Genomic DNA, 24,729 nt, shown 5'->3' with positions numbered 1-24,729 from the left:
CATCCCTTCAGTACAAAAGGTTTTAATTTGTCAGCCTATCTGTAGTTCCTGAAGCAAGCAATTCACTGTAATATCTTTTCGTGGTCGACACTGTGAAATGTGTTTTTCCTGAGAACACCTGTGAAGTGACGGTTCAGAATTGCATCCATTTGTTATGTGTTGCGCTGTGGAAAGAAAGTCACTTGTAGTGGCAGAACTGATAAAAGCTCAAGGCAATCAGATAATGCATGAGTTGGTAAGTTGTCCTTTAGCTGTTTGTAAAATGCAAAATGCAGCCAATTTTCAACTGGAGGACCATCTGTAACCAAAATCGTTTGAGGCATTTGTAAATAATAAAACAAAGATCCTGTGTATTCCTACCTGATCAGGGCATATGTTCCAAGTCAGTGGCTAGGATCCTTGTTCCCCATAATTAAACCTTTTATCAGTTTTTGATTATATTAAAAATCCAACATACACATTAAATATTTTCAGCGTGATTTGTATTGGCTGCAGCAACTCTGTCAGTAGATTATTCCTCCAGGATAAAAGCAAATATAACTATATTTTTGTGGACATCTGTTCAAAGTAATATACAAGATTTGCTATGAGCTTCATGTTTTATTTCTTTGTTCTTTATGCTAAGGCTGCAGCTGAATACCAAGCATTGGATGCAAAAAAGGTTTTATTCACACAATATACTCAATTTCATAGCAAAGATTATGCCAAGGCACTGGCATTATCAGAAACAAACGTCATGGAAATAAACTGCAAATTGGAAATTTTTCAGTAGTTTACTTTCCAGTTGACATTGTTTTGTTGCACAGATGTAGCGTATAAGCCAACAGCATCATTCATGCCTGTTAAATGGAACTGGTACTTTTAAAATATGTTGATTAATGCAGAGTTGAAAAATAAGGGTATTGTATGAAGAATATTTGTACCCCTGGGGTATCACAAAGACATTTCCCTGGTGGCCCCTGTGAATATGCATTGGAGATAAATAATGGTGAGTGTTACATGTAGGTATACGGCTTTCCTGAAATACAAGGTTACCAAGGTGGGAAAGCCTATTACACCAAAATGTAACTGCCTAGGGTTCTTTCTAACATGCTAAACCCATAAGTGCCAGGCATTCTCACAAGTCACAGTAAATCAATAAATGTTATAAAAAGCTAATATTTTCCGTGTGTTTCAATAAAAAATTAGCACCATCGGGTGAGCCATAAAACATTTGAATATGTAAATGTAGCAATCTGCTCTGCTGTCTTTATACGTTTCTCTGCTATTACATGTAGCACACCCTTGAGTGTACTTTCGCTGTGTATTAAGGCAATGTGTGACCAGGCTAAAACTGCTTGAAGTGCGCCCAGACCCCCAGTGTACCCGTGCAACTCCCGGTACCTGGTGTAGATGAATACAGCAGGATATTCAGCCAGACAGTTTCTTTGCAGTAAACTATAACTGGTTTATTTACAGAGAACAGTAACAAGGTAGTAGTTCACAGGCACTTTGATGTTCACAGTTATCATAGAATAGCTTCACACAGCAATAATCCCTCTAGAGAGTACAGGGTGCAGCAAACGGGCTAGTATTCAGTATTACAGCAACAATAGACGTGGGGAATAGTTACCACTCTCACTAGGCACTATCCCTCTGGTGAAACACTAAGGCAAGGGTTTCTCAGCCTGGGGTCTTGTATCTTGGCACCGGACTTGATCCTCACCTCACCCACTGTATTCAGCCTGGGATCTTGGGTCTTGGTATCCTATCTGGTCCTCAACTCACCCACTGTAGTCCCTGCGCTAGTGGTTCAAATACCACGGGGTCCTAACCCCACTACACCTCCTCGTTGGAGCCACATCTGCTCACTAGCTACCCTGAGCTGACTTTCACTCCTAGAGCGACTATTACAGTACTACTATCACTATCTTACACTTCACTAACTTTCTCGGCAGGCCTGGACCTGTAGTACCTCTCAGTGAGGCAAAGTCCCAGGACAGACCCAGACCTCATGGTGCTAAACACTTTTATATTGACAAACAGTGCCATCTAGTGGACAATCCCCAGGTACTAGTGTGGACCCCACTAGGGACATAGCTGCCTAACATAACTAAAGAACCCTTAGGTGTCCAAATACTAAAGAGGAATGCCTGAGATAAATACACCCAAATCTCAGGGTCCCTACATTCTCCCCCCACTTAGAAACGTCAACGTCCCCGTTGACAAATTAAACAGTTACTCTCAAGTGCACAATAAATCACATTTTAAATAACATTTACTATTTGTACATCACGCTTCAACAGCCTCTCCAGAGGACTGCCCATGGTACAATGGATCCTGTAAACAAAATATTGCAAACATGCATTTTTCCTGAGCACTGTATCAATACTTAAATGCAACCTCTTACTGGGTCCACGGCCATGGCCCTAAATCCTATTACCTCGGGATTAACCCTACTATTACCAACACTACATGTTAACAGATATTATAGTAGTGAGAAAAGTCAGGCACAGACAATACTTCAAGAACAAAATGCTTTATTAACCAACAGTCTCTCCTTTTCCTTTGATCGCAAGGGAAAGAAAATGAAGAAAAGAAAAATGGTGGTGACAGTCCTCGTCAATTAAGTCCACCTGAGTCCCAACAAGCAACAAAAAAACTCCACACTGGCAGACCTCCTGCGGTCAACTTTAACTTTGCTGGGGGCCAACTTGACCTTCCCCCCACAACAGAAAACAACACCCTCCTGGGTGTGTCGCCTAGCACGAGGCTACAATGGACAAGTCCCACAGATGCAACCTAAATCATGTAGGTGAACCGCATCTTAGTGTCCTCGTAACTGATATAGTATTTTGGGTGCGGCTTCTCCACGGTGCCCCCTTCTGGAAGTGGAACATCCACGCTGAAATAACGTGGTGCAGGGTTTTTCTTTCCAAAGCTGTGGACAGCATGGCGCAAAATGGTGTGTCCCCACCACCACTCATTCTCCAGGGACCGCACAAAGCTCCAGGCAGCTGCACGCCTGGCTTGATCAGGGTGAGAGAGAGTATTGCCAATTGTCTTTTCTTTGGCCACAATTTCCTCCACCACCCACTCATCCAAATTTTCCTCCACCTGCTCGTAAACCCACAATGGGGCGTAGGGCATATAATACCCCCATTTCCTGTACACGCGGAAATTGATGACCCGCTGTACCCGAGAAACCCTGCAGAAGATTTCAGGATTAGCTCGACCGGGGATTACCCAGAAATGCTTCTCCTCAGCCCGGGTAATTTTCTTGGGGGCCCAGAAGCTATGGGGTAATTTAAACAGAGGCCTATCGGTGGCTCCATCATCTTCCACCTCATCCACTGTTCCCTCCTTACCGCTGGACGCACCCTGAGTGACCCCTCTGCTTGGCAGATCTGCTCCCTTAAGGGCCCATCCCTCCTTGTTGCTAGCCTCAGGGTATGGGGGGGGTCCTTCCCTCACGGGTGGTTCTTGGGGGCCCCGGCTGGGGATATTGGCACTTACCCCCTCTGGGCGGTTGGAGCGGCGGGAAGGTGGGCGTCGTTCCTCGCGGGTGGCATCCTCCGCTTCCTGGGAACCTTTGGAGGGGACCTCCTGCTTAGGCCCTTCCTCCGGTTTACTGTCCACAGGCACCATGACGCTCTCCGCAGCCGCGGGCAGCGCTGGTGCCGCTTTGGGTGGGACGGAGGCCTCCGCCACTGCTGGACCCTGCGGGGTGCTGCCCTCCAGGGGGGTCTCTTCCGCTGGACGGTCGGTGATAGTCAGGAGGGCGGTTCTCGCTGTCAGCTCTCGGCGAGGGTTAACCCCCTCTGGATCGGTCGATTCAGACTGACTTGCACCCTCTGTGAAGTAGCGCTCCTCACTGGCCATGAGGGCAATCAGTCCTAGGACAGCCTGGGGTGATCCTTGGATCTTGTCATCCACATACGGCCCAATCCAGCAGCTTTGCTGGCAATGGGGGCATCGACCCCTGACATCATGGAAAGCTGGGTAGGCTTCATGTCGACAGCGGCCGCAGACGGGAACCATCACGGAATCACCCGAGTCGCTCACCTTTTGAGCGAACACGCCACCCCAGGTATAACGGCGGCTTGTGTCTTTTAGCACGCCAAGAGGCATCACTGCTGAGGTAGATCGGAAGCTACCCTGGTCACTGTCAGACATACTGGACCCTTCTGACGCTCGCTGGATTTGCAATTGCAAGGCTCGCTGCATGCGTCTTCTCCTCTGACCAGCTACTCTCGCACTCAGTCGCAAAATGGCCGCCATGACGTCAGTATAACAGGGGCTCCTCCCTGTTCCCTTTTGGCGCCGAATTCTGCACTTCTGATTGGCTGTTACCCCACCTCCTGGTGTCAGAGGAGGTTGGGCTAAACAGGGTGGTACTGCAGACAATTAGGCCCACGTCACTCACACTCGTTTCGCGCCTTTCTCTGGCGCCAATACACACGATCCTGATTGGTTCTCCCCACCAATCTGGAAAGGTGGCCACAAAACTTTTCAGTCAGCCCTCTCCTTCAGGCAACAGTAAATTTAGGGCGGTCGGAACTCAGGCTGCAAGCTGCGCTAGGCCAAGATGCCTTTTTCCTCTCTGGTCCGGCACTGCAGCGCCTGTCACACTTTTCTCTCACAGCAATGAGTTCAATAAAATGATCCCGGACGAGCCCCCAAATGTAGCACACCCTTGAGTGTACTTTCGCTGTGTATTAAGGCAATGTGTGACCAGGCTAAAACTGCTTGAAGTGCGCCCAGACCCCCAGTGTACCCGTGCAACTCCCGGTACCTGGTGTAGATGAATACAGCAGGATATTCAGCCAGACAGTTTCTTTGCAGTAAACTATAACTGGTTTATTTACAGAGAACAGTAACAAGGTAGTAGTTCACAGGCACTTTGATGTTCACAGTTATCATAGAATAGCTTCACACAGCAATAATCCCTCTAGAGAGTACAGGGTGCAGCAAACGGGCTAGTATTCAGTATTACAGCAACAATAGACGTGGGGAATAGTTACCACTCTCACTAGGCACTATCCCTCTGGTGAAACACTAAGGCAAGGGTTTCTCAGCCTGGGGTCTTGTATCTTGGCACCGGACTTGATCCTCACCTCACCCACTGTATTCAGCCTGGGATCTTGGGTCTTGGTATCCTATCTGGTCCTCAACTCACCCACTGTAGTCCCTGCGCTAGTGGTTCAAATACCACGGGGTCCTAACCCCACTACACCTCCTCGTTGGAGCCACATCTGCTCACTAGCTACCCTGAGCTGACTTTCACTCCTAGAGCGACTATTACAGTACTACTATCACTATCTTACACTTCACTAACTTTCTCGGCAGGCCTGGACCTGTAGTACCTCTCAGTGAGGCAAAGTCCCAGGACAGACCCAGACCTCATGGTGCTAAACACTTTTATATTGACAAACAGTGCCATCTAGTGGACAATCCCCAGGTACTAGTGTGGACCCCACTAGGGACATAGCTGCCTAACATAACTAAAGAACCCTTAGGTGTCCAAATACTAAAGAGGAATGCCTGAGATAAATACACCCAAATCTCAGGGTCCCTACATACATGATGTAGAAATAAAAATTTCTACATCATACATTTATATGATGTAGAAAAACAGTTGTTCTTGTGTTTTATTGTCATATTCCAGATACCCAATAAAACATTACTAATCAAACGTTGCATGCAACATTTTATTGCGTTATTTTAATTAATATAGTAAACAAAAAGGACCAATTTACAGTAAATGAAAGTGTGCTTCCATGATGTAAAACTGAATGAGATTTTATACTTAGCACAGGATGGGCAAGCTAAAGATTTTCCTTTTAAAACCTCAGCCTGTATATTGATCCTAATGATTTCTTTTGAAACAGCTATAAACATGTTATGTATCATTCGGCTCAGATGTTTGGGATTTTTTTGTAGAGACTTTGAGATAAAATGCTTACCTTTCTGTGGGCAGTGTAGTTTCTGGCTTTGTAGGCCAGAAAGGATGAATATTATGATATAGGGCTCATAGTCAACACAACATGCAGTGTGCCCAGTGCAAAAAAAGCCTGCAATTGCACCTTTTTGTATGCAAGTTGCCCACTGAGCAGCCTAAGAATCTAAGGTGTACTGTGTTAGGCTTCTTGATTGAAAAGGGAGGAGTAGTCTAGTTTACTTTGCTGACTAATAGGTTTTTGGCATGTAATTAAAGGAATTCTTATTTTTCATTTCTAAATTACACTGTTTACAGTGCAAATAATTTGCTCTACAATATAAAATTTCAGTCCTGAACCAGCAAGTGTATTTTTTTTAAGTTGTAATATTGGTGTGTAGGCAGCCATCTCAGGTTATTTTGCCTGGTCTTGAGCTAGGGAGCTGTTATCTGGTTACCTTCCCATTTTTCTGTTGTTTGGCTGCTGGGGGGGGGAAGGGAGGGGGGGTGATATCACTCCAACTTGCACTGCAGCAGTAAAGAGCGATTTAAGTTTATCAGAGCACAAGTCACATGACTCGGGGCAGCTGGAAAACTGACAATATGTCTAGCCCCATGTCAGATTTCAAAATTAAATATAAAAAAATTAGTTTGCTCTTTTGAGAAACGGAATTCAGTGCAGAAGTCTGCTGGAGCGGCACTATTAACTGATGCGTACTATTAACTGATGCGTTTTGATTAAAAAAAAATTCCCATGACAGCACCCCATTTAAATTTGGTTTATGGCCAGGATTCTAGAGCAACTCTCAAGAGAGCTTATTGTAGGCAGCTTTGTGTGCCTGGAGGTCGGAAGAGCACAAATCCAAGAGAGGGGGCGGAGGGGGCTCAGGTACACACATGCACCTGGGCCTGGCCACTGTTAGTTATACACTTCAGGTGGCACAGGACAGCCCTGCTGCTCTCTAATCTGCCCCCCCCCCTTATACAAGCCATGCAATGACTGCAGGCAGAATTTTATTTATAAGGTCAGAGACCTGCAGCAGTTCTGTGTGCAGTTTGCAAAGTGCAAAAAATAGGCTCATGTTCCTAGTGAACATTGTTTTGTTGCATAGATATACTGTAAAAGTATGTAGCATTATTTACACTGGACAGAACAGGTATGTGAAAAATGTGTTAATTAATGCAGATTTGGACCATCATGGCTTTGTATTCAGAATATCTGTACCCCTAAAATATAAATTTTAGGGGTACAGGACCATATGGGACCATATGGATTAGAAAGGTCTTCACTATAACACTGTCACTTTAAGTTGGGGGAGGTGTTATGTTCCATGAAGGTATTTATTTCCCACAATGCCTCACTGTTGTTACACTTGAAAAAGGGCTCTGCCCGAAACATGTAGTGCGCAAACACTGCTAATAAATATTTTGCAGTTTAAAACTACTGCTTGGAGCTGTGATTGATTCACCTTTATGCTTTATTGATTACTAAGGGTGTAACACAGACACCTGAATCCACAGCCACAAAGAATACAGCAACAGTGACCTGAATCAGAAGCACCCTGTTTTCTATTAACCATTTAGTGCCAACAGTTGACCTATGCAGAGCCCATATTAAAATGCAACATGCAGTATAGAACAAAGATCTGGAAAAATCTGAGGTCAAACGAAGAGGGGAACACAATAGATATTTGGTCAAAAGCTACATATAATATACTCTGTACATAAAATGAGAATATTGAAATGAAATGAAAGGATTACAGTAGGGAATTATAATGTCAGAGGAGCATTGAACATGGAGCAGTATGCAGATCCAAACTGTTCTCTGTGTTTTTAGCTGAAAAACTGTCTTCAGTTAAAATGTAGAAACGCTATAAGGAATTGCAAGGGGGTTACAGTTTGCAAATACTTCTAAATGGCAACCAAATCATCTTTGAGGGTGCTGGGAAAATAAAACAATTACACACGCTACTAATCTGCTGAAGATGCACAAATGACATGCATTCAAGGTTCAAAGTGCTAGCAGCAGTTATAAACAAACTAAACTAACTAAAAGTAAAACATCAAGAACTTTTTCTTTATCTTGTAAAATGCATAAAATAACCTCCAGGCTGGGTTAATTTTGTGTTATTAGAGCATTTAAGGTGAACATTTTCTTTGTTTAAAAGAATAAAAATTGACAGAAACACATTTGCAGCTATTTATGCTATTAGTGGCTTTCATCAGATACATTTAGAAAATAATGTAATTGTACACAAATCCCATAAATCTCATCCCTATCATATCATTAAGGTGCTTACACCCTTGGTCCCCATTGCAGTCCACTAGCGATGGGCGAATTAATTCGCCAGGGACAAATTCGCAGCGATTTCCCGAATTCTCGTCGATTCGCAAATTTTTCGGCAAAGCAAAACGGGACAAATTCGCCCATCACTGCAGCCCACAGCCTTTCTATAACCTTTGGTCTTACATATGATTGACATATGACATCACTCAGGTAAGTTAGAGGGTGTTCGATGAGAATAGCATGTTGGGGGAGGAGCATAGCAGCACTGGAAGTATATTTTTATCATTAACATAATAGTCATATTCTATGTCACATAACTAACAATTAAAAAGGGGAGCAGGCAGTATGACTGTTCTACTTTAAAGAAATATGATATCAAGTAATTAATCAGTTCAATGCTCTTTAATAGACAAATACATTGTTCAAATTTTACTTGTTCATGTTTGATTTATAATTACAGTTGTTATGCTTTATGTAATGGTTCAACATACGTTATTACAGAAGAGGCTTCATGCCTTTAGGGAACTGATAAAAGTATTCCCCATTGTCTTTGCATTCCCCTAAGGATTGGACACTATAGGGGCCCTTAGTCTATGGATGGAGTAATTGCCCATTTCCTGGGTCACAGCATGACCCCTAGTTATCCCAACCTTGGGTAGTAAGTGGGGCTGTGTAATAATATAAAAGGGAAAGCTATGTGCTTTTCTGCTGAGAGGCTTTTGCTAGAGGTCTTCATCAGAGACACTCCTAAGTGAATTGGAGCCAGCATTAGCGCAGGATAGTAAGGGATAATAGGGACTAGATAGATCCCACCTGGGATCCTCATAAGAAGTGTTCCCAGAGGAAACAGGAGAAACTGATATTCCCCTCTCAAAGTGGACGGATATTCCTCTCTCAAGCACTATCAGAGGGAAGACAAAATTCAAAAATTTCTGGGCCCCCTGGTTCCCATCCACCCAAGCCCCACCCCAGGTCCCACCCACTCCTACACCACAGTAAAAAGGCCACTTAGACATCGGTAGTAAAACAGTAAAAACAACCAACCACAAGTTATAAAACAATTACACACGCTACTAATCTGCTGAAGATGCACAAATGACATGCATTCAAGGTTCAAAGTGCCAGCAGCAGTTATAAACAAACTAAACTAACTAAAAGTAAAACATCAAGAACTTTTAGTTAGTTTTGTCTTCCCTCTGATAGTGCTTGAGAGAGGAATATCCGTCCACTTTGAGAGGGGAATATCAGTTTCTCCTGTTTCCTCTGGGAACACTTCTTATGAGGATCCCAGGTGGGATCTATCTAGTCCCTATTATCCCTTACTATCCTGCGCTAATGCTGGCTCCAATTCACTTAGGAGAGCCCTCCTACAAGTAAAAATAAATTGTGGCCAGGGCCCCCTATAAGTTAAAAATATAAATTGGTGGCCAGGGCCACCCAAAAATTAAAAAAATTGGTGGCTAAGGTCCCCTATAAAAGTTCATTAAAAACATTAGTGACCAGGATCCTCCATAAAAGTTAAAAAAAAAACATTGGTGGCCAGGGGTTAAAAAAATAAATAAATTGGTGTTCAGAGGAACTTGCCTTTAAAGGTCTTCTTCATTCTCCTCTTCTTCAGCTCCATTTGGCTCCTTTCAGCAGCTTCTCCTCTTCTTCGGCTCCATTCTTCAGCTTTCGTTTTCATTCTGCTGCTTTCAGCTACTCTTGGCAGCTTTTGGTTCCTTTTAGCAACATTCGTTGACTTACAGCTCCATTCATTGGATTTCGGAGCTGCTTCACAACTCAAGAGGGGCCCAGCTAATTCAGGAGGTGAAGCATGGCAAAGTACCCTCTGTGTCTGATGGTGGCTGTGGGCCTGCATCATGAGTATGTATTGACTATTACATGTGAATCTGTGTTAATAAACCATTTCAGTTATTGTTTAAAGGACCACTTGTGCCCCTTCTTTATAAATACCACTAATTACAGTGTGTTACACTGATTTCTCCATGTTGCCAGACACAAATCTTTATAGATTAAATGTTTCAATATAATGCAAAAATAAAGAGAACAACCCAGAGAGCTTGTAGCTCATCTATTGTCCTGATTGCAGCAAAAGAAATGACATTGACATAAAACCTAAACCTGCAAGGAAAATGATCCACAAATCATACAGGCAGTGGGGAATTAAATGAGATTTTCAGAAAACAGAACCAAGTAAATGCTGTTTTGAAAAGAAATGATCTATATATCATAAATAGCATGAACAATGTTCAATCAATTCAAGTGAGCTTATAATTATAAACAACATTGGCCAAGAAAATCCCCATGTAGTGATTAAACCAAAATACTTTCTTTCAACAATGACTGTTGTAGAGGGGGATTGTACATTGTGCATTGCCAGATTATATCAACAGTTATAGCACAGCTCCAATACCAATGAGGAAAACATACTAGCAATTTCACAGAAAACAAAACCCTACCACAGTTGCTCCATTATTTTAGCGAAAAAAATGCCATTTAATAAAAGGTATTTTCCTCTAAAGCTGCTCCTTTCGCATCCGTATAGTTGTATTTGGTGCCACTGCCATCATCCTGCCTCTGTAACAAATTCTTCATAAGAGCATCTGTTGACGAAGAGGATAAACCCAACCCAATTCTGCCTAAACTTGAGCAGAGACATCGCTCTGAAATGTCAGACATAATGACACCTCTACACTAAATACATTTTCTTTGCCTCATGCCTGCAATTCCACTGGAATTATAGGAACCATTGCTGCATTGTGAATAAAAAAAGTAGTGACTGTTTTTTGAATTGTACTTTCCACACTGCAGTTATAAATGACCCTTTTCTTTCCTTCCAGTATCGGACTGGGGAGGGGGGTCTGGACCCACGGGGCTGCCACATCAGGAGCCTGCACCCCCCCCCACCCTGCTTTGGGTTGAAGACATTGTTCGGTAAACAAAGGGTCAAAGTCCTAAAATATGTGACTGCCAAGCTGTGTGTGTGAATGTACCTCTTCTATATGCCAGGATGTGCAAGCCACAGAAGTGGTCTCCAGTGAGTCCAATTGTGCGAGAGTGGAAACACAATGTGCTGGAGTGGAAAATGTATGCTAGTGAATAGAACAGAGAACAAGGGGTAAATTTACCTACCACCGAAAATCTGCCAGCACTGGTTTTTCGCACATCACAACATTTAAACGTAAATTCGCCTGGACAACGCTAATTCACGAAGATCCGAAGTTGCGCACAAGGTACCGAATGCTTGTGAAGTTGCTCTAGCGATAATACGATCAGCAGTTGAAGTTACGACAGCGTTGGCTAATTTGCATACGGCGTGCAGTTAAAGTACAATGGTCATATATTTTGCAGCAAATACATTACACTACACAAGCCCAGGGAACCTTAATAAAATAAAATAGAGTTGTTATATTGCCCTACACATGTGCCCACTATATAGTTTGTGTGCCAAATGTAGGGGGGAAGCCGGGTACCCTACAAAAAATTACGCACTTTTGCAGCCTATCACCCTGAAAAAAGGAAAAGACGCCAGCGTTTTTGGGACGTAGAAATTTTTTTTTTGAGGAACTCCTATCTACTCCATTTGACTTCGCCTGGTCTGAGGTGGTGAAGTCAAGTCTGGTGATAGAGGTAACGGTCAGAGGGAAAATTCACCTGGTGTTAGAGTGCAAAGTTGTGCCAGAGTCTATCTCCTCCGCTATCGAAATCACGCAAGAGTTAGCCACGTCGCCCCCAAGTATTTTGCTGGCAAAGAAGCAGCTGAGTGAAGTGTTGCTGTGGAAGGAGTCTTATATACAGAAAGTGTCTGTCTGCCAGAGAATGGGTTAAGTCCAGATACAGATGATGTCTGGGTGTTTGTGTGACTACATGTGATACAAGTAATTCAGGTATGATAACCTGGGGGAGTAAAGTAGAGCAAAACATGTTTGTGATGCCTGAGAGAGGTTTAGGTTTACATGAAAGCATGTGTGTACACTCAGATTGAGTTGAATATGTTTAATCTTTTACATGCTGAAAAAAGGTCAAAATTCTGAAAAAGTCCCTAGAACAAGAAAGCAGTAGGATGGCTTATGGTGCTCTGCTGAAGCAGAGGGGATAATATGTGATACAAAGAAATGTGTGTGTATGTATGTATATATATATGTGTATATATATATATATATATATATATATATATATATATATATATATATATATATATATATATATATATATATATATATATATATATTTTTTACATTTAGAAGAAGCACAATTGTACTCTCTTTGGTAGAAGAGCTGAATTTCTGGATTTCCAACCAGGAATTCAGCTCTCAAAGTTGCCAGGAGCAGCATTTTTGCTGTCCCTTGTAAGTCACAGGGCGTTGCCGTCTGAGGGGAGTTTCTCAACTTGTCTCATTTGTGCAGTGCCCCTGTAAGGGGTATGAGTTTGCACCCTTTAGTGCTCTAGCATTTGTGTCTGGGGCATTGTTAAATTATCCCTTATCTGCAATCTGCTATGTGACATATGCCCTATAACCCAATTTTTGCTTGAATGGCTACTGACATGGCTACAACCACAGTTTCGTAATATAAACTGTAGTTGTGTGTCTTAAGCAAGTACAGAATTCTTATCTGTGCAGTGTAATAGAACATTATATATATGTAAATGCATACAACCACCATATAGTTTTTTTGTTACTGGTTCTTTAATCATATACCAGTGGAGGTGAATACATGACACAGGCACACATACTCATATACAGACGCACAGATCAGTTTTATAAGAAACAAAGACACTGGTACATTTTGGCTGTTTTATCATGGTTGTGTATTAATGGTTGCTTTGTCACTACCAAATATCTAGTCTCTATAAATATAAATGGATTATGGGTGCATTGCACTGCAGTTTTCAGTAGAACTCCATATACTGTACCATAGGATAGAAATTTCCTGAAAACATTTATGGGGTAGTATAAATATCAAGAAGTATTCATAATATCCGAAGATTTCATTTTTTGAAGTACAGAGCCAGTAAAATGTGTATGCCATGCATTGGCACAGAGATCTGCAACATATCTCTCATGGCTAAATGCATTGGCAATTTATTTCTCAGAAAGCGCTTAGTGGCATAACTAGAAATGACTGGGCCCCGTTTTAAAACATTTTAGGGAACCATATACATTGATGAAGAGTGTATATTTCCCAGTTGTTTACTGAAGTTGCATCTCTGTTTATCTGTAAGGAAATAGCAGGTAAATAACTTACTGTATTAAGAACTTAATTGTACCTGTTGTACAATTGGTTATTTTTCCTCCTTCCACAGGGCACCCTATACTCCTGGGTGCATAATTATATGTATTTTCACACTTTGAGTATGCCCTTGGTTAGTTACCTTTGTACTATCCCATGAGATTCTTAAAAATGCTCATCTTTTTCATAGCAAGACATGACACAATGTTGTTTTGTAGCAGGTGAGGTACCAGGGGTGTAACTACAGAGGAAGCAGACCCTGCGTCTGCAGTGGGGTACAGGAGGTATAGGGAGCCCCTAAATAATGAGCAATTTCAACAGACATTAGGTATATTTATAAAGCTGAATAAGAGTGTGCAAACAGAATTGCAAATTTCTTTTCACACTGCAAATGTCTATAAGAGCTTTTTAAATATGTCAAAAGTCAAAAGTCGTCAAATATTTATGTGCACACTCTGCGTTTGAATTACTCCACAACTTTGGTGGTGGAGAAAATATTCGCAAAACAGTTTCTCAAATTGCGAATTTAAGTTACTGTCAACGCTATTTTCATGCACCACAACCTCGGACAGTGGGTGCACTCACGCAAACACTGTCTCATTTGCGAGCCATTTTATTCACAATGAGAATTCGCAAAAACCTGAAAGACGAGCAAAGCACTGCAAAATATTAGCGTTCAGGAAAAAACATGGGCAATCCAACCAGTTGTGAAAAAATATGAGTTGCGCATATAAATGACTACCCATTGTCACCATAACACAAGCAATTCAGACTGATACATCATGGCATATACACCCATACACAGGAATTAAGTGTTTAGCCTTATTTTGCCCCATCATCTGTATTATATAAACTCCAATATCTAGGATCAACTAAAGGATTCCATTTTATTGCTAAGCTCAGTGTCACAGTTGGATAAGTATTTGCTAGTCAAGTGCCTGTGGGCAGCAGTCAATAGTCTCTATAGGCAGCGCGATTTCAGCACCGAGGACAGCGACGCTCTGTAATTGTTCCTATGCGCGACTGCTTTTTCCATGGCATTTGTACAATTAGGTGGTGGGGGGAGGGAAGATGCAAGGTGTGTGTGTTTGGGGGTAATGGCACTTTAAAATATTGAAATAAAATGTAATACAGCATTACTAAGCCCACACAGCAGGACTCATATCTTCCTCGAATTGTTTTGTCGGTTGCAATTTCACTACAAAAATCCTAATTTGTCTCTTCTTGCCAAAAAAACACCTGCTGTCTCTCAGTTTGCACAGCAGCCAAGGAGAACTTGTGCAGAATACAGAGAGGATTCTCTGGCTCCTATTGTACTAGGAACTTCACTGCAACCAATATGTGTGCTCTCTGCCATGCTCATACTCACTGGGCTTGAACTGAGTGTAATTCTCTCTCTTACCTTAAGGATGTGTAGCTGACTGCAAGCCTCACTTTCCAAAAAACCTACGAGGAATACAGAGACTGGCCATGCTGTCTTACAGTTCTGCTGCAGAGAAAACAGAAAAATACCTCTACAGAGCCGCAATGGATTTGCCTTTCACTGAACAGAGCCAGTTGTCAGTTTGACAATCTCTTTTGAAGTTTAACATGGGGGAATAATGGACTGCTGAATTTGCTTCTGTTTTCTGCGAGGTTAACAAATAGCTGGGCAGAATCGTGACAAAGACAGACAGATTGTTCTGCTGCATTGCTCGCACGGGAATTTATGGGATATGTGTGTCTGAGGCTTCACTATCTGGAAGAAAAATGCAGTAAGTATTCTCTGTTATGCCATTGTGTGGAAGGATTGCACTAATGATTTATTCATTGATTAAAATACCATGGTTACATGAGATAGCAAGGGTATAAAAAAAACAACAGGCAACAATGTGTGTGTGCAGTTGTGTAGACAATCTATACTGGATAATGCAGGGTATGCCTAGTACAACTGGGAAGTGAAGAAGCAACTACGGAGAGTGATAAAACCTGAAACGCTTTATTGAAAATTCTCCTGGGATACTTTAACTTTAAAGGGAAAACAGCTTTCAGCTGATTGTGCTTCTCTGCCTTTGGGTACAGTATATAAAGTTATGCTTTGACATATGAGCCCCAATCTGATCGGTGCTTCCCAGTCACATGAAAGACAAAATCGTGTATCTGCATTGTGTCATCTGACACCAAATTGGCACATATTGTTTTCTCTAAAGGCATTTGGAACCAAAATGAAAGAAGTACATATGCAGTGGTGGTCCTCTTGCTTTGCAGGGATTGCTTGCCCCTAAATGATTGTGAGTTTCACACTCATCAGGGTGGTCACGTCTACAAAAAAAAAAAAACTGTTAGAGGTAATCATGGGTATTCCCTGGAGGTAGCCCAATTCCCTACCTGGAGGTAGCCCCAATTCCCTTCCATGGCAAGCTCCAGTGCTAAATCACTGTGCACCTACTGAGAATGTAACACTGCTTCTTTTTATGGACTTGCCTGTACCTACCTTGGTTATTTCTAATTACCTAATACCGCTCCATGTTCTGTTCCCCCTTCCCCACCCAATATTTATCTGTCTATCTATCCATCTCTATTAATTCTCTGTTTTTTTCTCAACCTTAGGCATCTCTTACTTATTCTCCAGCTGGAGTGGCTGGATCTTTTGGCAGCTTTGTGCAAATCAAACTGCAGCAGCAGCAGGGAAAATGTTCTTGGAGGAGAAGGCAAAGGATCAGCCCAACAGACAGTGCTGAGAGCTACGAGATGCCAAACTTTGCAGCAAGCCAAATAGCAACATTATTCCGAAGGCAACGGTATGTGAGTGAATGAGGGCGCAGTGAGTGGTGTGGGCTGAAGGGGGCGCTATTGCACTTCTCCGTCGTCTACAATGAATGGAAATCTCAACATAGTTGAGGCATGATATACGTAATAACAGGAGCTTCCCTGCAATCCTCCTCACCAAACACAAGCCTAACATGCGTTCTTTAAATGAGCTATTTTTATACCATAATAATGTAGGCATCGTGTCGCTGTGTTTGGGGGGCAATCAATGACAGTATTTTATGCCTTTTTTAAAATGTACTGAATTGTCATAGAATTGAGCTACAATGTAATGATAAAAAAAGAAAAAGTGTATATATATATATATATATATATATATATATATATATATATATATATATATATATATATATATATATATATATATATATAATGACTTTAGAATTTTCCCTGTATTTAATGGCAGCATGTTACCTGCAGACGAGATTGTTGTTGACATGCTGCACGGTTAAATGCTGATTGGACTGAAAAAATATAAATGCTGTAAACAGAACGATGATGCCGAGGAATGAATGTGAAGGCAGCCAAGACACTGCAGGGTATCCCCCAACCAGCACCGATCTGCATTGCTCACACACACTTATCACTAGATTCCATGGATACATGAGAGATGGCAATACAATACAGGGGGAGGAGATTCACAAGCAAACTATACAGTAGAATGATTTCTGCAGCACTAGTACAAGCACAACTATAGTGTATTTTGACTTTCCACCTGTATTCCAGTACTAATGAGGCTGTATAGAGTCTTTTAGTTTGGTTTGGGAGAGCATGACAGAGGCTGATCATGGCGCAAATGGGAGCTGAATAAATTGCGCTTCTGTAATGCAATGTGCGCCTCCACTGCACCAAATGAGACTTCACCAAGTCTTGTCGTTCAGAGTCAGACGTTTCATTCTGCTGCTAAAAAAGAGAAGCAGCTTTTGGGGAGTCTTTCTAACATCTCGCCTCTGATTCTTTTCCGCAGGGAGCAAAGCTGGACAAGATGGGGATGTTTGTTTTACTGCTATACACCTTCCTGTACGCAGGGGACCTGGGCCATGGAGCAGAGAAAAGTTTCCCTGTTTTAAATATTGCAGTCATTTTGGGAAGGACTCGCTACATCACTGAGAGGGACATACGCTCTCTATGGACAAGGGATATGTCCTTGGACTTTGACGTCAACGTGGTGACCTTGCTTGTGAACCAAACTGACCCCAAAAGCATCATCACCCATGTGTGTGACCTCATGTCAGGCACCAAGATTCATGGGGTGGTGTTTGGAGATGATACCGACCAAGAGGCAATAGCTCAGATTTTGGATTTTGTTTCATCTCAGACTTTCATCCCAATTTTAGGGATTCATGGTGGATCCTCAATGATTATGGCAGACAAGGTAAGAAATCTGATCCCCTTTTTTTATTACTAATAACCCGAATTTAGATGCAAGGGTAGAGACACACACTGCTATTTTGGGAGATTAGTTGCCCAGCGACAAATCACTTCTTCTTCGTGTGACTAATCTCCCTGAACTGCCTCCCCTGCCTTCCTGTCGGCTAAAAAATAAATCGCCGGTGGGATGGCACTCGGAGCGATTCGTTTTCTGAAGTCGCATGAAGTTTCCTCGTGATTAGTCGCCCTAAAGAAGAGGAGATTTGTCGCCGGGCGACTAATCTCCCCGAATCTGAGCGTGTGCCCTGACTCTTAGAGGTAAGTGAACTTTGCACAGTGCAAAAAACGACCAACTGGGAGAAGCAGTGGGTTGTGCTTTGAGATCTCCTGCTGATAGAGATAAGAATAAAATGCTGAGCAAAGTCTCCAAATGAATACAATCTACTGTTACACTTTCATTAATATTCTTCTCCCATAAACAGTGAGTCCATGATTTATGGGTCGGACGCAAATGACTATAGTTATTACCATATAAATTGTTGTTTTAATGGGCCTGTTCATTAAATATTGGGTAAATATAATGAATCCTATTTACAATATTGTAACCATCTACATATAGATTTGTAACTATACATTATAAATGTTTCCTTCAGAAGGGAAATTTACAGGGGTGGGTTTGGAAAACTGTGAGATATCAATGAGAAAAAACGGATCCTCGGGAGTAATAAACAATGTGCACAGAATTACAGAATATTTATAGTGGAAACCATGTATGTTTCACTATGAAAAATCACATTTTGTTATGATTTTCCAGTTCATGAGTTGCCTGTTGCTTATCTGATTGGATCAACTGCTGGGCTCTCATCCTGTATGTGTCCTTATCTGCACTGGTTGGAATAGCAACACGATAAGTTATAGAATATCCAGTGCTGAAAGCAGTCAAGGATGTCACTTTTGCTATGTCACAGTGACCTATACATCTTTTAAATATAATGACTAAAAATCCTGAGTGCACTTTAGATTTATTTAGTGAAAGAACCGCAACAGCTTTGGTATTAAATATGGGACTGTTCTGACATTTTAAAATGATGAAGTGCTCCATTGGAATGAAACTCTTTCTGCATTATGTGTGCATATGATGCCTATTATTCAGCTGTCAAAAAGGAACACAAGCAATTTACCACTAGACCGCACCATATAGTGCACTGTATAAGGCTGTGCTCCCAAAGAAGCAACCCGCTATGTAGGTTAGAAAGGACCTTAACCGGCTAATTTCTCATGAAAACACAAGTTTTTACAATGCATATCATCTACATTATACAGAATCTAATCTTGTACAAATCACAGAGCTTTATTGACCAGGGTATGTGTGCAACTTTGCAAATATGCCACACTTAATATAGGCTTGTATAATATTAGCACACTATGGGGCATATTTCAAGGGTCGAAGTGAAAATTCAAGTTTTTAAAAAGAATCGAATTCGATTTTCAAAATATATCATGTACTGGCTCTTTAAGAATTCAATATCGACTATTCACCACCTTAAACCTGCTGAATTTTAGCCTTTGGGGGACGTCCTGGGATCAATTTAGAGTTGTTTGCAGCATTCGGTAAAATAGATTTTTTTTCCTATTCGAGTTTGCGGGTCGGTTCCATTCACCCAAGTTTTAAAAATTCGAATTACATAATAATTTTGATCGGTTGAATTTTGGTCGAATTTAGAGTTCATGGGAGTTCATGAGAGTTTAGAAAAACTCCCATGAACTCTAAATTTGACCCTTGATAAATATGCCCCTCAGTCAGTACAGAATGATTGAAATGGGGAAAGTATCAAAAATGTAACTTTTGGAGTTCCTACAACTGAAACTATACAAATTCCTACAGGAATCAGTATTGGCCTTTAATGTTTTAACTGGTACTGTAGTACCAGTTAAATGGGTTTTGCAGTTTGATAGCATACCATGTTGTATTATAAAATATTAGTACAATGAAATACTTGGTTGAAAGGATGTTTCTATACCAAAAGAGAAAACTGGGGAAATCACCAATTCACAATTTAAATATTAAAAACAATATTAATAGGCAATAATGTAACCCCTAATATAAAAAAAATATAAGGACAGCATCGGACTGGGACATTGGGGGCTCACCAGGGGCTGCAACACCAAGGGTTCCCCTTGTAGCCACCATGGCCCATCCTTCCGATGTGCAAACTCCTCCTACACATACATGGCACATCATAATGTGTCAAGTTGGGTACTGCTTGATCTCCTTTTGCATTACAGGGCGGCCTATCAGGAAGTCCATGAGGGCTGGGGGCCTATTGGGTCTTTTGCCGGTATTCCGCTGGCCCAGTCACAGTGTTGGACTGGGACACCACGGGCCCACCAAAAACCCTTAGACCAGGGACCCACCAAAAACCCTTTAAACCAGGGCCCCACTCTCGGTATTATTTTCTTCCTCTCCTCACTCAACCTCTATTCTCCTATTCTCTTTTCTTTACATACTATAACCTATTATTCCATCTATTTAGCCTCTTTATTCTCATAGAAATAGGCAATGACCATGAAATAGGCCAAATGTTTAGAAGGAGTTCCATGACCATATAAAGGCATGAGGCCACAGGCAGAGTGCCTTTACACAGGTCAAAGGAGCTCCAAGGTGACTTCTAATAGCCTCATATTTTAGAAAAAAAAGGGTACAATATTTGTACTGCTAATTAGCTACAGACTGTTCAGTTTACTGGAAGTTGTTGTCTCAAACTAAATGGGGACAGGGGTTATCCATGGCCATAGAAGATTACACACCTAGAATAATTATATGGATGCAGTAAAAAAACACTAATGCAGCACATAGGTGGAGGAGGTTTATACATAACATTAAGGTGGGCAACAGGGAAAAGGATTCCCTAGGCTGAATACATTTACAACCAATTTACTATGCTAATTATAATGGTTATGCTCTGTGCCAACAAATGGGTACACTGTGTGCCCCTGCAAATGCCAGTGGTAGAGGTCACTTCTTTTACACTCACAATGCATGCTTCACCAAATAAGCTCCAATAAACTCATCTTGATAGAACTTCCAGTACCATTTAGGTTCCAGACACAAGGAGTGATACATGGGCCTGGAAAGGTTTGGAGAGATCTTGTGAAGGAATGTATTTAAGGATTACCAGAATGGCCCCAGGGGCAGTTTACATTTTAGTTAGATGAATGCCTACCCAGCAGCAGCAAATTGACACTAGAACAACAAAACTGCCTCTAAGCTCTGCAGAAATGAACTAGAAGAGTCTATTGTGTACTTTTAATATGGCGGTGCATCTTTACTTCCACTTCTATTTTTAGTAGGACCGTTACTAGTAAGAATAAATATAAGTAAGTTACTAGTAAGGATAAGTAAGTAGAATTGGGTGGATGGGCATTCCTTTAGAGCAGAATACATGGACTATAGACAATAGTTTACATTCCATCTTCACCATTATACTTGTTATCTTATTATCCCTGAACAAGTCCTATTGCCTATCTGTAGGCAAAACGTAATTTACATAATTTAAAAGTAGTCAGTTTCACCCCCTGGTATGCACTGACAACAATATCAATAAACAAGCAGCAGAAGCCATGCTGTAGTTATTCCATCTGGGGTTGTTCCAGATTTTTTTTTTCTAAGGTATTTAATATTCTAATTAATCATCCTCCGTGCATATCTCAGCCTTCTTTCTTAGCAGTTGCAGCACCACCATACAAGAATGCTTTCTAGAATTCTCAGTTGAAACCTCACTTTCCTTCTTAGGAAATGTAATAAAATTCGCAGGAGAACAAATTTGCAAATAAAAATGTGCATGTTGCAATGTAATATTCTTCATTAGGCTTTTATTGCATTGCGAATGTTAATTGCGCATTTCAAATCTTTAACATCTGCTTAAAGGTGGCGTAAACTGTGGGAACAGATGTAACTATTTTTTTATTACACTATTTATGTACACTGGCGCAAACTATAAAATTCTCAATCACTGTCCTACTGTTGTGCGAGTGTCAAAGTATTCGTAAAGGCAAAATTGTTCAATTTGAGAATGTTTATTTGCATTACAAACGAATGGTGAACAATTTGTGTGTTAGCGACCAATATTACATTCCCCCAAAGAATCCATCACTTCAACATGCGACTTTTTCTTAACATTTGAAAAAATGATCCTCAGATCCTCAGATCTTCACTATAATGTTTACTCTTATGGGATTATGTAATAAAAGGCACTACGTTTGCCCAGGAGCAGTAACCTTTAGTAACCAATCAGCAGGTAGCATTTGCTAGTCACCTGTTTAAAAGCAAATATCATATTGATTGCTATCAATAACTGCTCTAGGGCAAACTTAATGCCTTTTAAGACATACGGGGGATAAGGTCATACATTTAAAACCAATATATAAAAGAGATAAGATTAGTTTATTTAATCAATACAACCTACAATGAACATCATGAATACTAGGCACTGTATTTCCATGCACACAAGTGTTTGTTTGTATGTTTGCTTTGAATCACTAAACAATCTTTCACAAATTTCATTGAGCTGTAGTGCTATATTCTTATTTCTAGTCCCTGTCTGGTCCATGGACCACTATAGGCAACTATTGCCCATAAGAGTTGAGTACCAGAGCCGGGCCAACCCGGCCAGGCGCCCTAGGCAGTCGGGGAGAGACGGGACCAGACACGGGGTAGGCGACAGAGCAGGTACGTGCCTGGCGCCCCCTCAGCTTTGCGCCCTAGGCACGTGCCTACTCTGCCTACCCCTAGTTCCGGCCCTGTTGAGCACTCCAGGATAGAACTAGGGAATTCCATGACCATATAGTTACACACAATTATGTGCAATTGTAGTTGATTTTAAATAATAAAGCATTATTTATTTTGCCTTTTTAAAACAAAAAGAGTTTCTGAAGGTACATGGGAATGGGGAGTAAAACTGGAAGAATGGATGAAGGTGGACATTCTTAGAGCAGTCTCCACCAATATTACTTTCTATCATAGGGTTTCCGCCCTTGACTTCTGCAAAAACTGAACAATGGGTGATCCCCAACCAGTAGCTCGTGAGCAACATTTTGCTCTCCAATCCCTTGGATGATGCTCTCAGTGTCCTCAAAGCAGGTGCTTATTTTTGAATTCCAGGCTTGGAAGCAAGTTTTAATTGCATAAAAACTAACTATAGTTCCAAGTAGATCCAAGTAGATCCTCCTGTACGCTATCAGTCCATATAGGGACTACCAACTAGCCAATCACAGCCCTTATTTGACACCCCAGGGGACTTTTTCATGCTTGTGTTGCTCCTCAACTATTTTTACATTTCAATGTGGCTCACGCTTAAAAACGTTGGGGACCCCTGGTTAGCATAATGTCATCAGGGGTGGAGTCATGACATTTGGGGGGCGTTTTTATCTCATATGGGTGGGATTTTGACATCAGAGATGGTTATTGGTCACATTCACACATGTTCAGGTTTCACAGGGCTGAACCCCAAACCAGCAGTTGTGACCCAAACAGCCCTAAGAAAAAGAGAACTGTTTGGGTCGAAACCAAAACAATTGGCAATTTACTCTGTCAAAATATGGATTCATTTCACTGTATATTTACCTCTCTTATGATATAATCATAAGAGTACATATCATAAAATATGCATACATGTTTAATTTGCATCTGAAATAATTTTATTTTTGACCTTAAAAATAAAGGAATATCATAGCCAACTGAGTTAAGCAGCCTTCTTTATCCAGGGCATTCAGGGAATTTGCAGTTCCAGGCAAGACGCTGACCAGTTAAGGCTTGTGTTGTGGCACATTAGAGACATTTCTAGGTTCATTGGTATGCTGTGCTGCACATCAACTACTCCTCATGTAAACATACACAAGAGTGCGTGCTTACAATATGCAATAATATTCATCTCACAGAGCAGATACGATGCTGTCAGTGCATGTTCTGCACCACTGACATTAAGTCATAACCTCCTACTATATTTAGTCTATTCCTTATTGCTAACTCTTAAAGAGCAGTCTCTGCATATGATTTCGCTATTTGCTGCCTTTCACATTGTAAAATAGTTTCACATTGTGCCATTAGCTATATACATGCTTCGGTTTGAAAAAAAAATGATCTTACCAGTCAGTGATCCCAGGCAGCTGGGAGACAGTTACAATAGTGAACACTTTGCCATTGTTTGTATTGGGGACATATTTGCTGTCAGTTACATTGACTGTGTTTTTTTACTTCCTATAATGCACAGTGCTCATGCTTGATAAATAATTATAATGATCTTTAAAATAAAGGGGACATGCTTAATGCTTATTTGTTTTCTTATCTTTCCTGTATTAGCTATACAAAATTAATGTCTGTTCCTTCATGCTTTACATCTACATTTAGGTATTGTAAGGTGTCTTCCTAGACTGCAATTTCATAAAGGGAAGAAATATCCCCCTTAAGCCCATTTAGTTTGGCATATGCAAAAAATGCATAATCAAGAATAAATATACAATTATTTATTAACACAGAAGTACAAGTATGGGATCCGGGAAACCTGTTATCTAGAAACTCCGAATTACTGAGAGGCCTTCTTTAGTGATGGGTGAATTTATTCAACAGCCTCGAATTTGCTGCAAATTTCCGCGTTTCGCCACCGGTGAATAAATTTGCGAATTTTTGCCGCCATCAAAGTTTTTTGACACCGGCGACAATTTTCTAAACGCCCATTGACTGTAATGCAATGGAATAAATAAGCACGCTTCAAATTGTCTCCTGCATCGGCATCGATTTTTGACACCAGCACCCGAGAAATTTGCAGATTTTTCAGCGAGCGAAATGGGATAAATTCGACCATCACAAACATTCTCCCATAGATTCCATTTTTTCCAAATAACTAAAATTTTAAAAATGATTTCCTTTTTTTTCGCTGTACTAATAAAACAGTATCTTGTACTTGATCCAAACTAAGATATAATTAATCCTTATTGGAAGCAGAACCAGCCTATTAGCTTTATTTAATGTTTATATGTTTTTTTAGTAGACTGAAGGTATGAAGATCCAAATTATGTAAAGATCTGTTATCTTGAAAACCCCAGGTCCTGAGCA

At 41.1% G+C, this 24,729-nt stretch overlaps 1 protein-coding gene across 1 annotated transcript in view; it reads left to right on the top strand.

The window, feature by feature from the left end:
* The first annotated feature begins 14,980 nt into the window (after positions 1-14,980).
* Positions 14,981-24,729, top strand: part of grin2a.L (glutamate receptor, ionotropic, N-methyl D-aspartate 2A L homeolog) — a 260,724-nt gene continuing 250,975 nt past the window's right edge. Inside the window, 3 exon segments of the mRNA NM_001112896.1 lie at positions 14,981-15,193; positions 16,029-16,219; positions 17,215-17,622. Coding sequence (NP_001106367.1) covers positions 17,233-17,622 — 390 coding nt within the window. The 5' untranslated portion in view covers positions 14,981-15,193; positions 16,029-16,219; positions 17,215-17,232.

The sequence above is a fragment of the Xenopus laevis genome, chromosome 9_10L (genome assembly GCF_017654675.1).
Source record: "Xenopus laevis strain J_2021 chromosome 9_10L, Xenopus_laevis_v10.1, whole genome shotgun sequence".
NCBI classification, from domain to species: Eukaryota; Metazoa; Chordata; class Amphibia; order Anura; family Pipidae; genus Xenopus; species Xenopus laevis.
This window is presented reverse-complemented; position numbering and strand designations above follow the sequence as displayed.